Below are 13970 nucleotides of genomic sequence, written 5' to 3' on the forward strand. Positions count from 1 at the left end.
AATCATGCAATGTGTAGTGTTCCAAATTCTGAGTTATCTGATTTATTTAAGATGCATCACTAACACAGACTTAAAATTCTTTCTCCTGGATTGTTCATCCAGTGGGAGATGCAAGCTGTTGAACAAAAGAAAGATAAACTACGGCATTTGCTCATTTCTCCATGTGAAGTTAAAATAAAATATCTGCTGAACTATAACCCTGACAGGTTTTTGTATTTGGAGATGTTTCCCTTGTGTACCTGCCAGGATTCCTATTGCATGCAAGTGTAGTCAGCATTATAACAGCTGATGAAAAGATGAATGTGTGCTGAGGTCTCCTTTTTTGGCCTTTCTTCTTTATATAGTGTCCTAAGATACAGAGCACAGTTTAGAAAAGTGGTGATTAAATTAACCAAGTCTCCGGGTCTACTGGAGAGTATTTTAGGGCAGCAAGTACAGTTCTGAGGTTGCAAGGGCTTAACTGGGATTTAATAAGGAAAGACTACGTAAATAAAACCTCTGTGGTAAAATTCACACAGAGCATTTCCAAAGGTGGTGAAATCTCTTTTAGGAGGACATAAAATATTTCCAACTTCAAAAGGCAGGGGTTCAAAAAATTGTCTGTTGCTTTGCCTTACATGCATGTGGTGCTTAAATAAAGCATTTGCAAACTTGCTAGTCTGGAATCTGATTTTTCAACACTGTCAGCCAATAAATAGTCATTTTCTAACACCTCGTGGCTGTTTAAACAGTGGCTTAAGGAAGCATGAGCTTAAGAATGACTGACATTAGACCTACTGTAAGTCATTATTCCAGGAAGGATTTGACATGACAGTCAACAGGAAAAGAATTATGATCAGTGTCAAAGACATTCATTTTTCCTTTTAACAGAGAATACCTCATTTTTGGCTGACTCTGCTTCCTTTTTACTTTTCATTCCCTGTTGGGGCTACAATATTCAGCTGGGCATTTGAGAGTCTGGGAAAAATGCTTTCTGGGAAACCACAGATTTTTGATTTATTTCTTATATTCCCAAAGCAACAACTATTTTGGAAATCCAGATGATTTGTGTGTGACAGGTTAGTGATTTAAGTTCATGGTCTTACTAGATAATAAGCTGTAAAGTTCAACCATGCTTCTTGATAAACCTGTTGGTTTACAAGTTATTGAATCTACTGCCATGCAGTTCAGTACTGTCTTCAAATAATGAGACCTTTTAGATGGATGGATAAATAATTTGGCTGTCGTGAATTGCTCAGAAGGCAAATTTGGTGTTTCTTCTGCTTTTTCAAACTTATATTTCTTGTTAATTCTATCTTTGGATGTTATTCAAAATTACTGAAATAGTCATACTACTACTGTATAAAGATTCTATACGGTGTTTTTATTATATCTCTACTTTGAGAAGAGTTGCAGCAATCTTGAAAAGAAGCTGTTTTTCTTGAACACACCTGATCATAAACTAAAAGTGTAACAAATGCCATTTATTCTAAGATAGGGAAGCTCTTTCTCAGCAGTAGACACAGTGTTTCTGTTCATGCATGAGTACAAAAGTGGGTGCAGGTCGTCACATAAACAGTTGGTCTGTGTAGGAGCCTGTAGGTTTGCTTGTAGCTTGAGCCACTTACACTTCAGATGATCTGCAGGTGAGCACATTTTCTAATCTGAGTTTTGCAAATGTTTTCCAGAGTTAAGATTCTGTTTATTAATTATAATATTATCTTCATTTTCTTGCAAGGAAGGAAATAGGAACTAAAGAAGTTGGAGTCTAAAGTAGATGTTGAAACAGAGCCTGTTCTTAGGGAATTCCAGCTTTAAATATTGTTAGTGAACCTTGTTGCCTGAGAGTAGGATTATATCAGACTTTACTATTTTGTTGCTGTTTGCGTGTGTATGATCTTAAGTATTTTGCTGTGTGATCTTAGCATTCCCTGCATCAGGATGAGATTGTATCGTTTGTCCTAGAGTTTCTGTGCAGTCTGCAGGGAGTTAAGCGTAACTTGTTGGGAATGTTAATGGAAGTTGTGCATAATTTGCTTGTGCATCACAGTGAAATTTACCCTTAGGGGTTACTGAGCCAGTGAAAATTCTACCGGGTGCCAGAGGACTGACGACACCATCAGATTATCTTAATGACAGATTTACACTCTCCTCGTGTTCTGTACTCTTCAGATTTTGTGACTCTGATTTATGAAACTTTGCAAACCCAAGTCCTTCCGGCTGTACATTGACTTTGTGGTACTTCTTATAGGAGTCAGGCTTTACTGTGGTGAGAATATGTGGTGAAAATAGCTCATATACTGAAAATTATAAAGTACCTTATGTATTAATAGGCTGCTAACCTCAGTGGTCAACGATGACTACATTTCAACATCATAGTGCTTATATTATTAATAGATACTGAAGCCTAGAAAATTAAAATACCTTAAATGAAATGTGGAAGATAGTTCCTGTATCGGATAGAGAAAATAAATAGAGGGTGTTGCAAGAAGTGGGTGAGTCCTTGATATAACAACTCCAACCTATCTACTTTTGTTTCTCAGTACTTGAAACAATACATTGAGATATAATAAATTAAAGAAATATTGTTACTTTTGCTGTTCAAAAGGCGAGTGATCATAAACTCAGTCTCAAGGTGAATGACAATAAGTAGAAAAGTTTGATCCTTTGCAGTACATAATTTTCCTGTTTAAAGTTCTGCAGAAATCTCCGTTATAGCCCAGCGCTATTCTGTGCTTTCTTAAAAAAAGCTGTTAGTGTGTTTAGAGTAATTTTTCCATAAAGAAAAAAGCCAGTATCTGTGACAGATTACATTACTCCACACACCTGCATTTGCTCTGAACCTGCTAGCCTGATAAATTGATAAGTTGGTCATACGTTGTTTTCAAAAGGCAAAGAACATAGTTCCTAATAAAAGAATGCTACATATTTCTTCTAAAAGGTTAAAAAGCATTTCTCAGGGCTCTTAAATTACCATATTCTGATACCAGGGGAAAATAAAACCTGGGCTTAGAGTCGTGTTTGTACTTAGAGGGCTTTCCGGACAGGAAGGCAATCTTGATGCAATTCAGTAAGCCACAATACCAGTGGGGCATTACAGGTGAAAAAATTGCAGCTGTACCCCTCACCACAATGTATTACAACTGTACAGTGGAATATTTCCTGTACAGAAATAGGGCTTGGTTAACTTTGTTTCCCAAGAGTAGATCACATTAAAATGTTATAAAATCATGATTTCCTGCATTTGAATACTTGTGGTTTCTCAACTGGTTCCAATATTACAAAAGGTTTTTTTATAGCTTCTATTAGTTGAAGATGTATAGAAGCTTTTTTCCAAAGTCAGCTAAAAGGAGGAAGTTATGTATTTTTAAAGAAAAACTTCTCTCAGAAGACAAGAGTTTTCTCTCACATCTGCTTATTACAACTCTATTAGATATTTATTTTATAAACTGCAGGACATACGTAAATTTAAATAAATGAAATAAATAGGACTATTAGTATATATGTTCAATGGAGTTGAAAGAGCCATGTTATATGTTATTACTCAGATAGCAAATAGTAGTTATTTTCCTTAGTCAGCCAAAGACCTCACTATGGATAAAGGAGAAAATTGCATTAAGCAGATAATGCATATTAAATTTTAGAGTATTTGTAATTTAAATGTCCTAGTTTTAGGGCCAAATTTATTTTTAGAAATTCAAAGAGAAGTAAAACAATTCTGTGAAGAAATTATATGACATAATTTTGTAAAACATCTCCGGTTAAGGTGCCTGATTATTCCAGAGTGTTGGAAATTGAGAGTGTACCATAGTGGAATAAATTTTACAGCCTGAAATGTACTGGTATGTAACACTTAAAACTGCTGTCAAAGTACAGAAAACTGTAATGAAAATGCAAAGGAATCTGAGGTGGGTAAAACAGCAAATGCTTTGTACAACTAAATTATTTAATCCTTGTACTACTGCTAATCCTAAAACTATTTATATGAGGCTTTATTTTTGTCTCACTGTAAGCCATCACTTTTTTTTTTTTTTTGGTGCTTTGGTTGTTTGTTTTTTTCCTTCATGAAAAGGGGATATTGGTGGTCTGTAGCTGTGCCAGGAGAGCCTGTTTTCTACACAGATATGATACAATCTTAGCTCTGAGGAAAGTTAAAAATATTATCTAACAGGCAAGTGGTTTGTAGCATGATTTCACGCTGTCAGTCACACAAGATACACAAGAATATGGATGTTGAAGTATTCTACATTTGTCCAAAATGTAGGTGTTCCACTGGTCAGATTGAATGATGTATGTTGTGTGAACAGGCATATTAAAAAGTTCTCTCCTATTTAATATTATTTTTCTTTTGGGCATATTTTCTGCATATTACATTTTTCTGCAGAGTTCTTTTGCTAGTTTTATATAAATAGTACTACAAAATCAAATTTAAAAGTAATGTTGCTGGTTCAAAATCAGATTTAAAAGTAATGTTACTGGAAGTTATTGCCAAGACTTTTTTCCTTATAAAAATCTGGGTAAAACTTTTTATTTCCTGCTACTGCAACTTCTGTTCAGCTAATGAGAGAATTGTATTTTTAAGACAGTTGGCCCTAAACCAGTAAAACATATTAGAAGAATAGCTTTATTACAGAGCAATCAGTTTATTCATGCTCAGGAAGCTGAAGTCAAAATCACAGTATGGGTTGGTGTCTGACTCAGTTCTAGTTTATGTTGTGTTCTGCCTCATTCACTGAGGTGGCCCTGCTTGGAAAAGATAAAACACACACAGCTTCCTGTCTTCTCTGCGCATTTTTTAATACAGTAGTTGTTTCTGGACCAAGAACAGCTTAATTTCCAAGAGGAAGCGCCCACGATCTGAGGGACTGAGATTCAAGAAATGAATATATCTTCTGTAAAAGCTTCTTTTTTAGCAAATACATAAATCAAAAGGAAGCATCGCTGAAGGAAATATTAGGCACATCCTGTAATCCAGCTGTTAATATCTATCTTTCCTTCTCAGCTGGACAAGATGTATTTTGCAGCCTAAGAAATCTGCATGTATATAGTTTTAAAATTAATTTTATTATACTAAGTTTTAAAATCATATGCTTCAGTATTTAAGTAATAAAGCATAATACTTTTATACAACCTTCATTTAACAACCTCAAAGAAGCAGGCTGATGTCTATAGCTTTTTCCTACAAACAAAAAAGATGTTTGTGAAAAGATGGGATTAGTTAAGAAATTGAGATATTTTAATTATTTCTCTCCTAGTTGAATATTATGTCCATGTCTGAAACCTGTTAGTATTCTGACAGAATGTATATTGAATAGTAGGTATGATCATTTATGGTAGCATGGCAGGTTGTGGAAGTTCACTGATGTTTGCTCTCTGCTCAGCTGTAGAAATGTACCTGCAGACAGATAAGTGGTGTGCACCCAGCACTTCCAAGTCCAAATTAGCCAAGTAGTCTAAAGCTGGGAGGATAACATCAGCTTACAGGAAAATATAGAAGCATGTTGTGATCTTGAGATTCTTTAAAAAGCACTCATGGGTCAGCACTCATCACTCTATCAAGTCTTTATATTACACATAACCACAAGTGGGAATAAGGAATATCTGGAAAACACAAGGATGGAGTTAATAACAAAGCATTAACAGACTGTGTAGTATTTCTTGAGCCCCTAGTTTCCAAGCAGGAATTAAATTATTCTGGTACTGATAATGTGTGACACAGTATATGATGAATAAGAAAAAACACAATCATGTTGTAGTGCTTTACTGAGAGAACTTCATATTGGTTACTAACATTATACTGTCTTGCTGATTGGTTAACAAGTGTGAAGGAAATTATTTGAAGGATGCAGGGTTTTAAAGGATTTTAAGGTTTCTCATTGTTTGGCTTGCTTTTTTTTTTTTTTTTTTTCCCTTGAGAGGGAGAGAGGAGTATGTTGGAGGATTCAGCTCTGCTCAAATCAGAGATGTTTTTCATATATGTTAGTGTAAAACTAACATGAAAATTTTTGTCCTAAATTACAGTGAAAAGAGATTCAAAGAAAACAGAATCAACTCTCTTCTAATTATAAAGATTTCTGCTCCAAGGCAACTTTCTCAACAGCTATTTGTTTGTGTCATGTACTTCGCCAATACACCATTTTCCTTTTTCTTCCAGACACTGCCATGCCATTTTCAGACTTCCAGTGTCTATAGTTCACAGCAGTAAAGAGAAAAATGAGCAGCCTTCAATTTCTCTGCTTAGAGTTTAGGCTGTTCCATAAAGCTTTTCATTTCTGCTTCTGATCTCTGTTGTTAAACAGAGATGCTGCTGAAAAATAAAGCATTTGACTGTGGTTTAGTTCCCTAGTGCCATAATCATCCTTCTAAAGAAGTGTGTTTGCTACAGGGTGTGATTTTCTAGCAAAACAATGCTTGGAGATTCTTGGTTAAATCTGAGCTCATGGTTAAATAATACTTTTATGCACACTTAAGTGACAGGTGAATACAGTCATTGCAGTTAAAACTGTCTGTGAGAGCTGTGGAAGAAGACAAAAGCTGCAGGGAAGTGTCTGCTGGAAAGCCAAGCTTATTGTTCAGCAAAAAAATTAAATATGCTTTAAATATGCTTTATTTGTGTTTACTTTTATAGAGGCAGCCCTAGTGTTTTCTAAGAGGTTACAATTATATGAATTATAGCTTAGGTTTTGTTCAAATATTTTAAGGTAAAAGCACCATACTTAATTCGATGTGGGGAATTTTTTTGTTGCCGCTAGTTCGCTTATTCCCACTGCTAATGACTCAGTTCTGGCATTGTAACCCCTTTCCAGGCTTTCACAACTATTATTTTTGGCAGCTGATATTGCCCAGAGCTACCATCTTTCCTTAAACTTATCCAGATCAGGCATTAGTAATAAACCCCCTAGAAAAAATAAAGCTAGATATGTAGAAATCAAAGATTCTAAGACAACTAGGTATTTTGCAAGCTTCAAACTAGAAAGCTTACAGTTTGTAAGTTCCAAAGAATGAGCTGTATTTTGTATAGGGAATCATATAGTGTGTGTCCTTGACTTCTTATCTCTCATGTGCAGATGACACTTTGAAACATACTGTCTCTTGCTCTGGTAGATTTCTTGACATACTATAACATAGTTAGAAAAAATTGTAAACAAAATAAAGAGGAATAATCTTTTCTACTTGCTGACCAGTCTGCATTAACTGTTCAGTGATGTTTTTCCTGGCTACTCATACTGCTGAGTTCAGGGATCATCCCTGTGCCTTTCCAAATTTTTCATAATTCACTTTAGAAGTTGTCATGCAGTATACAGAATCACAGAAAGGGTAAGGCTGGAAGGGTCCACAGTGAATTATCTGGTCCAACCTCCCTATGCAAGAAGGGTCATCCCAGAGCACATGGCACAGGATTGCATCCAGGTGGTTCTTGAATATCTCCTGGGGGGGCTCTTAAAATCTCTCTGAGTCACCCACAGAATAAAGAAGCTCTTCCTCATACTCAGATGAAAATTCCACTGTGTTAGTTTATACCACAGACCACAGCCTGAAGACGAATTATGAAGTTATTACCTCTTTATGGCATAATTGTTTTCATCATTTTACTTTGCCATCTTTTCCTCAGGAGGAGTTTCAATAGATCTACCACCTCCTGAGTGGCTAAAAATACTGAAGTACCTTTTTTTTATAAACAGGATGTTTAATGTTTAAAACCAGTTTAGGTTTTTTCAAGTTTTTCTCTGCCTTTATTTTTAATCTTTCTTGTCAATCTCTCTGTATTATTTTCCTTGATCCTTATTGATAGTTTTTTGTTTTCTGTATTGTAATGCCACTTAAAAAATTATTTCACTGTACTCTTGAACTTGTTCTTCCAGAGGGAATAGAATTCATCATTTTTCTTAGCCACTTTTAAAATGCCCATTACTTTCTATTCTAATCCAATTTTGTGAGATTCTCATTAAGGAAAGAGTTTTGTCTTGAGATATAATCTAAGAGAAATATATGTACTATATATGATAGCTTTGTGAAACTTTTGGTGCACACATATTGCTCAATAATATTGATAAGAAAAGGTAGTTCAGATTTCAATAGACATTAGGAAGCACAAGACCAAACCAAGTATTCAAATCTATTTAATCAGGTTCCTAAAAGAATGTCAAGGTATTTTAGGGACTGGGATTTAAAAGTATGCAGAAATAAATACTGCTGTATGTGAAGTATCTATGCAACCATGAAAGGCTGCAGCCTTTTGTTGGAAATGAAACAGATCCTTTCATAATTATGTAATTCCAGGACTTCATGCTGAAGGAAATATGCCAAGTATTACAATATTTAACTAAACTCAAATGTTTTATCACCAGTGGATATTGTGAAGGTTTAAAAAAGGAAGTATGTGAGTGTGAATAGCTCCACAGTGTAGTATAAAAGACAGCAGATGATGGAAGATTCTCTTTATGTGTTCCTAATTAACATAGGGGAGTTCTTTGGGTGTATCCAATGCATGCATAATTGGAGGGTAGGAACATTGCTGTGGTAATGTAGCAGTCTTGAGTATTTGTCCACAGGCATTAAACACTCAATTTGACACTGAGAAGTTCTGAAAAAAAATCTGAAAGTCTAGTGGCACTGAGAGCAAAAAGAGTTGCTTTAGCCTGACTTTGAAATATGGCCACAAAGTTAATGCGGTATTTCTTATTGCTGCTGTTGTGCACAGCACTATTGCACAGTTAGCAACAGAGAACCAAGAAAGATATTTTCTGGGTCATCAAGCCCAGCCTTCTCCACTGGGGCAATGCTTGTCATTTTCTCCATCTAATTATCAAATCAAGCTTTTAAAAGCAGTTCTCGTGAGCACCAAGGCTATCGTTGCACATCCCCATCTTTTTCTGTACATTTTCTTGCCTTGCACTTTATTCACAGGGCAACTCAATTTTGAGACAAAATTTCTGTAAACCTTTCTTCTATTAAATGTTTCTCTTGTGTGGTGTCTGGATGGAATAATTATGTTCCTGTTGTTTAATTACATTCTGTCTTCAACTCTTTACAGCAAGAGTTAATACAGTTTTAAGATGAGGAATTGGAAATATGACACACTCCAGACGAGTCCCCACTGATGTCTTATAGAAATCAAGTAATATTTGTCCCTTACTTTTGAAAATATCTCACCTGATGTCTCTCGAGATGGTATTTGATTTTTCCAGGCTTCATCATACTGCCTTACACTTTTCCAGCTGACATCTACAGATCTTCACCCTTTCCAATTGAATATGCAGCTCATAAACAAATGTGTTGTTATCTTAACACGTATGACATGTGTGTTTTGATGCTAAATCTATCCCTTTTTCTCACTCTCTAGTCTTCAAAATTAAATCTCTCCTGATTGATACTGCTGTGGTACTCTGTGTTACATACATTACTGGCATCAGAGGTTTATGGACAGTTATCAGATAGTTTTTTTTTAACTACATCTTGAACTAAAAAATTTTAGTGACTGTGATTGCTTTTCTTTGGTCTTCACATATCATTGTGCCTTGACAGATGTAGTTAAAATCCACCTTTCAGGCTCTGTGGTTCCACATGTTAATTCCTCCAGAATTCTTTGGTGATTATTTATGTTCCTTTGCCCTTCCCAGCTTGAACCATTGAGCTCCCTGAATTTTCCTTCTTAACCTTCATTCCTGTTAATTAATCAGCTTACTGTCATCTCCATCTGCACTATAATCTTTACTGAATAACAAGGAAGAATGCTTACAAATATTTTTCTGAATTTTCTTGCATCTCTGCCACATTCTTTCCTTTTTCCTCATTATTTATATATGCATGCCTATACATGGGGATGAAACAGGTAATAACACGTACATATGCAATTTTTTCATACTATTTGCTTTATGCCAGCTTGACTTTTATTAATTCTTGAGCATGTACAACTGCCATACCTGAGAATTTCTGTAACTTATTTCTAAAATCTTCATAGCTGACTGAGTTTGCATTTGTTTTAAATTCATATTCTCATTAACTTTCTTGCTATTTCCACAAAAAAAAAACCACCAAACAAGACACCTAGGATACAACCCTTTAAGATCTATATTTTTATTAAAATTGGTTTTCTATCGCCTGTAGAAATGTCTATAATAACTTTCTCTCCAGTTCAGTGATACATCCTAAAATAATCCTAATGGATTATTTACAGACTTAAATTTACGGATGTAATTAAACAGAAGCCATTATGTAATTTATTTGGTTTCCTTTGACTTTATTAGTCTAAATAGTCCTTGAAAGAAAAGATTATATGCTTACAAGTGCTTCATTATTTCACCCAGGATTTTTAGCAATGTGTTGCCCACCACAAAGTGTTGTGTTGTCTATTATAATTTTTCTCTGCATCACTGATTATTTTAATAAACTTATATTTTATTATGTAATAAAACTAAAACAATGAGTTCCAAAAAAATTAATGATTACTAGAATGTCTTTGATACCATGATGTGTAGACATCTGATGGACTTTTTGTCTGCAGAATGCAAATAATGTTTAGATTAATTGTCTTTGTTATTCATGATTTCCTGTGGAACAAGCAGCTATTTTTGTACAGTGGAAGAGAAAGTTGGAAGCATTTGTCTGCAATGATGTTCTGAAAACATTTTCATTTAAGTCAAGACAGCATAAGATCTGAGTTATGGTTACAGTTAAGATTTTCTATATGGCCCTTTACTTTTATTTTGTTTAAGTAGCTTTACACTTTTAGCATATAGATTAAAATGCATTATATTTGCAATCAAGCATAAAGTAATTATGCCTTCTCCCTTTTATCACAGGTTCCTTGCAGCTTGGAGTACTGGGATGAGCTTCAGAAATCATTTGTTGCATTCCGGGAGTTCAGTCTATCAGAAAGCAAAGTCTGTGAGCTGCAGCTGCCCAGCATCAGCCTTGTGAGTGACCAGAAGGAGCTTATAGCCTCTGACCTGTGGAGGATTGTCCTCAACAGCAGCCAGAATGTGGCTGATGACCAAAGGTAATTTTAAAGGAAGAGGGAAACAGACATCTAATGCTACACTCCTGAGAAATCTGTTTCAAGAGACTTAGAAATTAAGATACTTTTTTTATATGCTCTAAGAGTAGTTAGTCCTGTGTGAGCTTCAGACTGTTAAGTCACCTTTACACAAGGACATGGAGTGTGCACTAAAAGAGCTTTCCTTTAGGTTCATAGGCAGCCTGGCAGCATCACAACCATCCATTTTTTGAATACAAGGCTTACTGAAAAGTGCAGACAAACAGGTCCTGAGACCTCTTAGCTGCATGAGGCAGTGAAATCAGCTAATTAACAAAAGAAAGCTTTGGTTTAACCCATTCTATAATGCAGTCATAAACAGTTTTTTACCTTGCAATACTTGCACATCACCTTGGTTCTCTCCTCAGTGCAAGTCAATGACTATTTTAAAGATATTGAACAAAACGTTGTTATTTCAATAGCATTGCATTATTATTCACACAGATTGCTTACTATGCTGACAGGTAAAAAAATTAATCAGTGTTTTTAAACTGGCAATCCAGTTTTCATTATGTTTACAGCTAGGAGCACTGTACAATGACAGATATTCACTCTGTTTGCATACATTCCATTTTTGGTTAATATGTAAAGTAGAAGAAATGAGTACAAGTTCTGTCCAGAAACAGCAGTGGAATTGCTTTCAAAGACCTGCCTAACATTCTATATTTAGAGTAGAAAAGCCAAAATTACTCTCTCGGATCTTTGCTGTGTGCTGATTCTTGCTATTTGTTTATGAATCTAAGCTTCAATGAGTATGTAGCATTCATGTGCATGTTGAATGAAGCTACAGAATTCAGAGAAATCAAGGAATATGAGCATGGCTAACAAAATCAATGAAGAAAATTAAACATCTGGTTTCCATTAATAGTATCAGGTTGGGAATGATTTCTTGATGTTAATTGTGAAAGAATGCATTTTCATCATTGAGAAGTTAAGTGTTTTAGACAAGGTTAATTCCTCTGAATGTGGGACCCTGGCAGAATTGCCTTCCTGGTCAGTTTAACACCACAGAAATGTGAACTCAGTGGGAACTGGAAATGATGTAGTGAAATTTAGTAGACTTTTTTTCATCAAAGCATTTAGCACTGTAGTCATGTTTATTGTATTCTGCCCGAATAGGGCTTATCACTACATGCAATGTTTCATTCCGTGAGCTCTGATAAGCTAATGAGCTGTAATTGTTCAGAAACAACAGGAATTAAACTGAAGCATTTGCAGTTCACTGCACAAGGATAGCAGGAGAGGAATGGAGGCAGCAAAAAACATTTACCTCACTACTGAAGAATTTGAAGGTAAATAAACAGAAGAGAAAGAGGGAAGTCAAAGGAAAGCTCCTTGAACTGGCACCTACGTGTCCAGAGGCTGCAGAGCCACTAGTCCTGATACTTCTGTTGGCCTGGGGAATTCATAATAGCTTTAAGAAGTGTAGTTTATACCTATATGCACTAACAGTAGACTGGAAATTTAAAGATTTGTATAGGTCAGGGTGAACTCCAGAAGCCAGAAACCTGTGGGATGTACAAGGAAACCCTCTGATTTCAATCAGAGAAGAGAAGAAGTTACATTCCCTTCCTGTTTTTAATTTGAAGGCATGGGTTTGCTCTTTTGAGGCCACACCTGGAGTACTGTGTCCAGTTCTTGGGGCCCCAAAGTTAAGAAGGATGTGGACCTGCTGGAGTGGTTCCAGAGAAGAGCCCCAAGGATGATGGGCTGGAACATCTCTCCTGTGAAAACAGACTGAAAGACTTGGAATTTTTTAGTCTGAGGAAAAAGCAAACTCCAAGGGGACCTTAGAGCAGCATTTCAGAATATAAAGAAAGCTGGAGAGAGATTTTTTGAAAGGACATGTAGCGATGGGGGGGATGGATTTAAGCTGAAAGAGCACAGGTTTAGATCAGTTATTAGGAAGAAATTCTTCACTGTGAGGGAGGTGAGGCACTGGAATAGGTTGTCCAGAGAAGCGGTGGATGCCTCATCCCTGGAAGTGTTCAGGGCCAGGCTGGGTGGGACTTTGACCATCCTGGTCTAGTGTAAGTTGTCACTGCCCTTGGCAGGGACGTTGGAACTATGATCTTGAAGGCTCCTTCCAACCCAACTCAACCCAACCCAATCTGTGGTTCTATGGTAAAAATTCAAACTGACCTCTTTAACTCCAAACAAAGCTGCACTACAAGCTTTCTTAAGGATGGCTGCAGGAAGGACTAGTGTAGAAGTAGTCCTGACCAGTCTGGAGTCATCCTTCTCAGAAAAACTTACTGGGTCAAAACAAGAGCAGCTCTTCCTCAGATATGAGGCTTTGACCTGTGGTGTTTGAGGCACAGTGGCTTTTTCTTGGAGACAAGACATGCCACCTGCATGTCACTGACCTGGAGGTTTTGAGACTGTGCCTAAGACCGGAATGTGTGTGGTTACAGCCACAGAACAGATTGAAGGTAATGGTTAAGCCCTAAGGGATCATGTTCTGTTAAAGGGAAGCCTTGTCTGGGAGGAGGTGACAGAAACTGTGAACCTGCAGAGAAGACAAACCTTTCTAGATGTCTAGTGGCTTATAGGAAGTCCATGTTGGCATTACCTTGGCTGAAACTGTGGCTTCTGCTGCTGGTATGGATAATTTCTTCTCAGCAAGCACTCTGAAATATGTTCTAGATTCTACTTAACCAAAAAATGCCAATTTCCTGGTTTTGAGAAAGAGACAGTGCCCATGTTGTGGTAAATGTCAAAGTCTTGTTCCTAAAGCAAGCATGTAACATGGGATTTTGCAGATTTGTGGGAAGAACCTCAAGGCTTAATGCCAGTGCTGAGTGTTAAACCTGGGAATTCTAATGCTGGGTGATCTGTGAGAGTGAGAAACAAAGGCTGTACAAAGTTGAACCTCAGTTTTAATTTACACTCATGATGATTTGACATTAATTAAATGCTGCAGCTGTATGTTTGATTGGCAATTATAATACACTAT

General features: G+C 36.3%; 1 protein-coding gene across 1 annotated transcript in view; it reads left to right on the plus strand.

The window, feature by feature from the left end:
• The window catches only part of VPS13B (vacuolar protein sorting 13 homolog B), a 429974-nt gene that overhangs the window by 355414 nt on the left and 60590 nt on the right, over positions 1-13970 (plus strand). Inside the window, exon 40 of the mRNA XM_062490506.1 lies at positions 10782-10978. Coding sequence (XP_062346490.1) covers positions 10782-10978 — 197 coding nt within the window. The remainder of the gene's footprint in view (positions 1-10781; positions 10979-13970) is intronic.

The sequence above is a fragment of the Cinclus cinclus genome, chromosome 1 (assembly GCF_963662255.1).
Source record: "Cinclus cinclus chromosome 1, bCinCin1.1, whole genome shotgun sequence".
Lineage (NCBI taxonomy): Eukaryota > Metazoa > Chordata > Aves > Passeriformes > Cinclidae > Cinclus > Cinclus cinclus.